General features: G+C 43.3%; 1 protein-coding gene across 1 annotated transcript in view; it reads right to left on the bottom strand.

The window, feature by feature from the left end:
• NCBP1 (nuclear cap binding protein subunit 1) overlaps nt 1–9,448 on the bottom strand; it is a 30,781-nt gene extending 21,333 nt beyond the window's left edge. Inside the window, exons 1-4 of the mRNA XM_080940115.1 lie at nt 9,112–9,448; nt 3,697–3,785; nt 3,144–3,244; nt 1,280–1,436 (exon numbers count right to left, since the gene is read on the bottom strand). Of these exons, the coding sequence (XP_080796241.1) occupies nt 1,280–1,436; nt 3,144–3,244; nt 3,697–3,785; nt 9,112–9,145 (381 nt within the window). The 5' untranslated portion in view covers nt 9,146–9,448. The remainder of the gene's footprint in view (nt 1–1,279; nt 1,437–3,143; nt 3,245–3,696; nt 3,786–9,111) is intronic.
• Nucleotides 9,449–9,456: the final 8 nt, after the last annotated feature.

The raw sequence follows: 9,456 nt of genomic DNA on the forward strand, positions 1-9,456 counted from the left end.
TCACAGGCCTCACCCTTTTCTGAGCAGTGATTGGCTGTTAGCTGTGGCAGTTTGGTCTGTTGTTATGTACTGTAACACTGAATACTAGCCCTGGTTGCCTCAGAACAAAGAGATCTTCATTTCACCAAGAGATGAAATACAACCTTGCCCCACAAGTTATCCCTGATTGGTCAATAAAGATGCCTATAGCTGGGCAGAAGAGAAGTAGGAGGGGCTTAGGTCCTTGGGCAGAGACCAGGCAGAGAGAAAGGGGGTGGGGACTGTGAAGAGAAGATGTCAGGGGCCCTGGAGGGCTGGCCAATTAGAATAAGAGTGGCCAGGCGGAACATGGCAAATTATAACTCATGACTAGCAGAGAAGTAAACAAAATGGTTATACAGGATTCATATCCAGCTCTAATGCTGTCTAGGCTTATTATAAATATAAAGGTTCTGTATCTTTTATCTGGGAACTGAATGGTCTGAGGCAGTATAGAAACCCCTGATGAATATTAAATATTTACAACAGTTAAGAGTTTCTGGGGAAAAAGGAATTTTCTTCAGTTGTGTAGCCACTACTAAGGTGCTGATGCTCCAGTGTGACTCCCACACCTGTGTGCAAGCAGTCCTAATTAAACTCATCAGTCACCCAGGTACAAAAGACATCAGAGTAGAGAGATGGCTAGAAAGGGTACAGCAAGAGGAGGTGGGAAAGGGATTACAGGGACCAATGTGACCAGGATATCTCACATACACAAACTATTAAAAAAAAGACAAAAGTTCTAATATTTATTCTCTGTGGCCCAGTGACTCATTTTGTGTATCAGAATTTTAAAACCACCCACCATAAAAACACAGGCAGGAAACGAAGCTTTTAACCAGTAGCCAACATGAGCAGGGCCTAGTTGTACAAAGGCTATGCTGCTGCCATCAGTGAAGACAGACTCAGAGGCAGAGCAGATGGAAACCGTCAAGTAAGAAGGCAGCTAAGAACACAAAAAAGTCACAGACTGCTAGAGCCTTAAGGACAAAGGGGATTTGGGAGATAGAATTCAGAGAGGTTAGAGACATAAAAGGAAGCAAAGAAAAGCTAAAAACCAACGTTGATTTCTGGACGGCTTACTCAGTAGATAGGGGCTCCTAGGAATGAGCTGGTGAACTTACAGAAAAGGGCATAAATAACAGTTTCAGGACCTGCAATAGTTCCTTTCCTTCATTTCAATACTAATTTATAATACAGGTGTTATAAATTATACATATAATTTATATATATTATATACACACATATGTATTAAACTTACCAAATATACAGCTTCATTATAGTTATTTGCTTTTAGCGATTCTTTAAGTTGACGAATCATAGCTTCTACAAATTCTCCTCCAAAGTTGTAATTCCTGGCATTCAGCAGTCCAACTAATGTTGTATAAATTGTTAGCTTCTCAGGTAACAGACGTGCACTGATTTGAGAACCCGTACAAAACAACCCAAAACAAAGGTTTATATTAAGCTGTTGAATAGTACACAAAGCTTCTAACATTAAATAACTTTGGAATAAAACTATGTTTTATTTTAACCATGTTTTGAAAATGACTTCAGAAAAAGATATACGGGTCACTGAAAAGTATACAGATACAGACTCTAATATTTTTCATTTTACTTAAGGAACAGTTACTTGTGAAGTTATCACACCAAAATGAATGCAACTCATGTTAGAGCAGTTTTCCTTTAAATGTCTAGAGTGGAAGTAACAATCCCACAGAAGATGGTTTCTATGGTAATCTCCGAAGTGTTCCGTGAAACGAGATTCTTTAATGCAGAATCATTAAGGGGAACAGAGCATTCAGAGCTTCTAAACTTAGCTAGCCAAACACCATGGGATCAGAATTCCTCTTGGAGAAACATTACTGGATTGCTTATAAAAAAATAAAGAATTAAAATGAGTTTCAACCAAGTTCCTATAAGGAATGCTTAAAACACAGCACGCTAATCGAGTTGAGAGCATGCTGAGGACGGGAAGATGGCCGAGCAGGTTAAAACTCTTCCTTGCCAACTTGAATTTGAGAGAACAGATTCTTCCAAGTCATTCTCTGCCCTCCACACAGGCTGCAGAGCATGTGCACCCACACATGCACACACACACAAAATAAACGAAGCGTTTAGATATAGTGCAAAAAAATCAAGTAGGCAATAATAGTAAGTCTATGGAGAATTTTCTTATACTGTTCTCTTAAGGTATCTTGCTAGGTACAGGGGAGAATTTAGGAGCTGAAAAAACTACTTGTATTGAAAGTATACCATGGTCCCTAAAGCTTTCTCAAGTTAAAAGATTTTAAAGAGCACTGCCAATCAGTGCCAAGTCCAGCCTTATACAAGCAAGCATGGCTTCCAACAGCTTCACCAGCCTAACAATTCTGTAATACATACTATCAAAACAGAGGGTATCATCCTATACTGAAATGATCGGTTTCATAGTTTCTTAGTCTAGATGTACATTTCTATGAACTGACTGGATTCCTTTGCAAATGAAATTTTATCTATGGGTCTAGACAGTTAAGAGCACCCGTTCTTGCAGAGGACTCAAGTTGGATTCCCAGCACCCACATGGTGGCTTCTAAGTGCCCAAAACCCTAGTTCCAGGGCATCTAACGCCATCTTCTAACTTCCACAGGCAGAGGAATAAAATACTCATGCACAAAAAATAAATCTTAAAATTAGCCATTCTTTAAAAATTCCTGAAATGGTCACTATAGCACCAAGAACAATTATGTCATTAAAAGCTTCGAGAGCATCTTCAGCCCTCAAAAGCCACCTACGGTTCCCTATTCATTTGGTCCTACTAATACAAACACACACACACACACACACACACACACACACACACACACAGCTAAATTCTAAACATTTCATCATTTTCTAAGTTAAAAACTTAAATGATTTTAAAACTCTAAGAAACAAAACACAAGGAAACCACTTCAGTCTAGTTCTAGTTATCACTTTAAATAACTAAGTTCAGCAAAGGGCAAAGATGAAGATTTTGAGCACGGGTATCAGGACAAGGACAGCCAGTAACTAGTTAACATGAGCATGTCCTCGGAACATTCCCCAAAGCACAGAAGAGTAGATAATACATCATCACCTGATCCACAAATCTTTTACATACATACACTGTACAAAGGAGCCTTAAGATCTTGCTCTTGTAGTTAGGAAGATCCGCTTCTAAAACACCAGCCAGGCCTTCGAGATTGCTCTCTAAAGAGCAGGCGCTCTGCAGAAGACATCATTATTAATTATCTGTTAGCACTCAGGCAACCAGTGAACTAAAGCTAAGCCCTTGCATGACCATGAAGACATCGAGGTCTTCCTGAAGGCACTATAAGACCAAAGGGAAGAAAACGAGAACTGATGACAATTTGGCGGGGAGTTCCCTCAGCACTGATGACTTCCCAGTCACTGTTCTACAAGGCTGCCTCTCACAAACGACATACTGCCAGCTCAGGCATCAGTCTGCTTCACAGAGAGGACCATTCCCCAGGTCTGTTTAAGACTTATCTAATGAAAATTACTTACTGATCTGAATCCCAGGAGTTCCAAAACACTTTCACTTTGAGATCGAGATGTCAGTAATATAAGCGTTGTCTAAAACCTACACCACCCAGTACAGCTCTAGACATTAGAGAGCTGTCCATCCCGGCCCTAACCCCTGGGCTTGGTGCATACCTTTTCCCCTACTCTGCATATTAAAGATTCCAAATGATCTTCAGTTTCATTTGCATCAGACGTCTTCCTCCTTTTGTGAGGTTGTCCACCTATTTCACAACATTAAAAAAAAAAAAAAAGCAACATTACATGATGAACCTACTGTCAGAGTTTCTGTCAAATTTTTAGCCTTTAATCTCTTTATTAGGTTGCATTTTTTTAGAGCAGTGTTTAACCAATCCTGTTTTAAGTAGGCTAGACACCAGGAGAACTTTTATCCCACATCCTTTAAAGATCTGTTTGTGCACATGTGTGCAGGTCCCTGTGCCAGTGCACTCACTAAAGCCAGCAGCGGGTGTTGTGTCCTCTTCCACCACACTATTCCTTCAAGGCAGGTCTCTCCCTGAACCAGGGCTGACTTTTCTTAGCTTGGTTAGAAGCCATTAAGTCCTGATGATAATTTCTGTCTCCACTCTCCCTTGTAGCTGGGGCTCAAGGCAGGTACTGCATGCCCAGCTTTTGAGCACGTGGAGACCAAATCCCAGTTCAACTGCTACGCCATCGCTCCAGACCCCAGTCTCTCTTCCCGCCTCTATACATGTAAACACACTCTATACACACAAACACATGTGTAATATAATTTTTTATTACTCTATGTGTATGGATGTTTTGTCTACATGTATAACTGTTTACCACTTGTATGTCTGGAGCTCATGAAGGCCATAAGGGGACACCAGATGCCCTGTAACCGACACAGAGGCAGCAATAATCTGAATGCTGCTGCTACTGCTCTTGCAGCCTGTTTACCGACCCTGTTGTTGGTTCCCAAAGCTGAGTGTGTCAACAGTCCTTGTTAATCTGATGATGTAACTAAACCACTATGTGAACTGGTGAGACAGGGATGCAAAGCCAGGTCAAATCCTTTGGAAATTCTTTATTCAAAATATGACCGTAAACAGTAACAGTGCTGATGCTGAGAAACTGCTTCAGAATGCACAATGCCACCAACCATGTTCTTTATTCTTCAGAACCAGATTTAGGTGAAGGTCAGAGAACACAGAGAATGCAAGACTCTCCTTCGGCACTGAGAGCAGTAGTTGTTCTAAACTTTACCAAATTCTTCCCTTCCTTCTGGTTCATCTACTACACTAATCTTTCATCCCATCTCTAAAGTTCTCCTAATTATATGGTTAACCTGTCCTAGTTTGCAACCATCCATCTCTGTCTTCAAAACGACCCTTCAAGGTTCTCTTGTAAGCCTGACACATAGAAAACACTGCTTCAGGGAGACAAGCAGGCTTTCGAAAGAAAACGAGAAAATACAGCACATAGTCACATCTCTGAACTGCAAACCTCCATGGAGAAATGTGGATTGCAGAAAGCACTTGGAGAGGATGGAGTATGCATTAGTGCTACAGGTCACAATCTGAACTGTCTTGGACAGTCACAAGCCACTGGACTAAGCAGAAAGCACAGAAGCAGAACACAGCATCTCCACGGACAATGTGTTGGGGACGCGGGAAGGGGGCTTGGTGAGTAAGAACGCTTGCTGCACAAGCATGAAGACCTAAGACCAACCCCTAGCACCCATAGAGGTAACATGCAGAGTTCCAGGACAGCCAGGGCAAAATAGTAAGACCCTGTGCTGGCTAATCTTATGGCAACTTGACACAGGTTAGTCATTTCAGAGAATGAGAAAATGCCTCTGTAAGATCAGGCAGTAGGCAAGCCTGTAGGTTGTTTTCTTATTAGTGATTGATGGGAGAGGGCCCAGCCCATGGTGGGTGGGGCCATCCTTGGGCTGGTGCTCCTGGGTTCTAGAAGAAAGCAGGTTGAGCAAATCAGGGGAGCAAGCCAATAAGTAGTACTTCTCCACAGCCTCTGCATCAGCTCCTGCCTCCAGGTTCCTGCCCTAACTTCCCTCAGTGATGGACCTGAAAGTGTAAACCCCTTTGGGGGGGGGGGCGTCAAATGACCCTTTGAAGGGGTTGTATATCAGATATTTTACATTATGATTCACAACAGTAGCGAAATTACAGTTATGAAGTGACAATGACATAATTTTATGATTGGGGGTCAGCACAACCTGAGGAGCTGTATTAAAGAAACACAGCCCTAGGAAGGTTGAGAACCTTGTTAGACATTTTAGACACTCTTTGGGAAATTAGCTGAATGTTTTCATGCCCCAAACAATAAGAGAGAAACAAGTTTATGTGGGCACTATAATCTAGAAAAGGCTTTAAACATTGCTATGGAAGTTTTACAATATATGTTAAAGTTACGTATTGCTACATACACTTGGGTAGTGCAGAGAAGAGACCTTCATGTTAATAACACCCTAAAGGCTCTTAGACACCAAATAATAGCCAGGCACGGTGGTGCACGCCTTTGGTCCCAGCACTTTGGCAGCAGAGGCAGGCAAATCTCTTGAGTTTGAGGCCAGCCTGGTCTACACAGTCAGTTCCATAACAGCCAGGGCTACACAGAGAAACCAGTGGAGGTGGGTGAGTGGAAAACAGACAACAGAACAAACAAACAAACAAACAAACAAGACACCAAATAATTTTCTCCCTGCAATAGGAACCTAATGTTACAATGATACCTTGTAATATTTCCTATACCCTTATTAGAATCAGATGTGTAATTTAGATCAACAAAGTAGGAAAAAAAAAAAACCATAAAAAAGTAACTTTGTCTCTACAAACTTAAAACAAGAATTTAAAATGACTAAAAAAAAAAAAAATCACCTCGGAAACAAAGTATACTGTCCCTAAGCATAACAAACTTTTCATGCAGTTTACAAACCTCAGTCACAGTAAAATATAAAGACCTAAGTGGAAGTAATGTTAAGGAATCTAAGACTGCCAGACATGGTATTCCCCTTGGGGGAAGGCAGGGACAGTCAGTGGGATCTAGATAGCCAGGACGTAGTTCCAGCCTGAATTGCATAGACAGCCAGGACTACTTGCATAGACAACACACAGAGACCCTGTCTCGCAAACAAAAAGAGTCTAAGAGTGAGTTACTTTCCATTTACAAAAGCCTTTCTGTGTTTCTAAATAAAGGACAGCAACTTTATTGATTAGCAACCTTGTAATATCCCCGTGGATCCTCAATAGTACTCTTAACAGAAATGTTTAAAGTGGTCCAGTAAGGTAAGAGCCTCATGGAAACCCCGGTCTTTGGTCTCATAACTCCCACCTTCGCTTTCTCTCTTCTACCAACGGCGACCTCCTTGCTGTCTGTTCTCTAAACATGACAGAAGTGCTCTAACCTTAGCTCATGGCTTCCTTTGGATCTCTGCTTTCTCCAAACATCCACACGACGTATCCTTCTATCAGTGAAGTCATAGGCCATCCATCTGCAAGGAGGCCTTACCCGACCAGCTTCTCTCTCACTTTGGTCTCGATACCCTTTACCTCACTTTATTCCCCACAGCCCTGTGACCATATAATGACTTACATTATACTGCTGTGGGTTTTGACTTAATACAGGGGAGGGAAGCTCTGCTGTTTTACTGCCTCCTACTGTACTGCAAGTAGAGAATCTAGGAAGTTGTTTAGCAAGTCTTGATCATATTATACAGTTGTTTTCAGTATCCACAGAACTCCAACTCAGATACCAAAATTTAATGATGCTCAAGACCCTTATATAAAATGATGCTGATATTTGCCCATGATCTATGTATATTGTGATAATTTACATTATCTCTACATTACTTATCATATAATACCTAGTAAGTTATATACATAGTTGTGACACTGTATCACTTAAGAAAAAATTAACTACAGGGTCAGTACTGACACCTTTCAAGCATTTTGTAACCACATTGCTGAATTCAAGGGTAGAGAGAATGAAGATGCAGAAGACGAAGGATACACAGCCCAGTATAAGGAACATCAGAGTAGAGCTGACAATAACCAGACATGCTTAGGTCTAGTTAACTTTGATTCCTTTAAAATTCCTAGCCACCTCTAAGACAGCTGTCTACATATATACTTAAACTGTAGACACTTCACTAAAAAGCAGCACGTTTCTCTAATTCTCCAGTGACAACCTCGCTTTAGGGGTAACCTGGAAGTTCCCTGGAATGAAGACGAGAGGATGGGAAGAACTGGGGATGAGGACCAAGAGAAAAGCTGCATTTCCTGTGTTCTGTGCATGCATGACACAAGAAGCCATCATCATGTTAAAAACAAAAACAGGCACGCAGAGCAGCTGTGCCAATGTGGTGGAGAGCGCTGACCTGCTCGGATGTATTAGGACATTCTTTCAGGTACTCCCTAGCGAAAACCTGGTAGTCCTCTTTAAAGCTCTGTGTGAGTCCTCTTGGTTGTCTTAATATTCCAAGGGAGAAAGTTAGCCCAATTACATTTGGGGGTGGGGGGGCTTTTCTCTTAATGATCTCAGCATTTATCTGTGTCTCGCCTTTGAGACACTGCCAGTTGGTAAAATAAACATCATCATGTTTAGTTCGTGGTGAGCACAGTATCTCATATAGTCCTCGTAGAAACCAAAAGGCTTAGTATTAGCCACAGTCCACACTCAGGCTTAAGGAGGTCACATGACCCTGACAAGATCACATAGTAAATAGTAGATGTCGGGCTTAGAACCTAAACCCCGTTTTTCTTGTCTTAACCATTTGGACCAAACACACATTTCGAAGAGGAACTCACTAAGGTACCAACAGCTCCAAGTTTCCCTTTTGTGTATGACTGTGTCCTTGAAAGGCAATAATGGTATGGAATTGAGCTTGGCAACAAAAAACAGAACAAAAACCAAAAAACACGACCTCCTGACCCGCGACTATCAAAACTGACATGAGAATTACTAATCTGCTCAGGTTAGTTTTCCTGCACTTTCTTATACAGGGAAATATGCTTAATGCCAATCCAACAAAACAGCACTGTTTATTAGTGACCTCTGGGGCTTTCCTTGAAGCCTAAAAGAGGGAAATAAGCGGGTGGCAGGTAGAGGAGTAGGGCTCAGATTGCAATACATCCGACCTCTGTCATAGCTTTGTTCTTTCCCTGTCTTCCCGGGGTCCTTTCCAAGTGCACACTGGAGAGTTAAAACGAAAACACTAATCACTGGATCCCCGCCACTAACTGATCCTAAGGGGCAGCAACAGACACATGTGCGTTTCCATGATCAGTACAGTAGTGAGGTATTAAGACTTCAGTGTCGCCGAACCCCAGGTCGGGTTTGCCCCCGGGGTTCACCAGGAGGCCTTCCTTTCCCATGACTGAAGGAGATGGGGCAGCAGGGAGCCCGTCGCTTTCCTGAAGCCACTATTGCACATCCGAGCCAGCCGCCTCCCTTCGGGGCTCCCCTAACCCTCCCAGGGAGAAAGGACTCCGATCTCTTCCCTGGAGACCGAGGGCAGCCCGGCCTCAGCTCTCACCAGGGCGCGGTGGCCAGGCCCAGAGCACTTACCATCGTTCTCGTAGCTGTGCCGCCTCCGCGACATGCTGCTTGCTAGTGCGCTGTCGCTCTGACTTGCGAGTCGCCTGCACCACCAGAACCGTCGGGCTGCCGGCCGGCCGGTGCGCGGTCAGCGGCGAGGCGCGCGGACCCAGCGGCGCGCAGGCGCACTCGCTCACTACGCCTGCGTGAAGCGCGAGCGGAGAGGCACCGGATGGGCTCCGCAGTGAAAGGCCGGCGTCTGGAAGTCCAAGCACGGCCGCCTCCTCGTGCTTTCCACCCTGGGACCTTCCGGACGGCGAGCTAAATTATCCGGGCCGCAGCGATCCCGCCTCAGCTTTGCACAGGCCCAGCGGT

Source organism: Micromys minutus (assembly GCF_963924665.1).
Source record: "Micromys minutus genome assembly, chromosome: 28".
Taxonomy (NCBI): domain Eukaryota; kingdom Metazoa; phylum Chordata; class Mammalia; order Rodentia; family Muridae; genus Micromys; species Micromys minutus.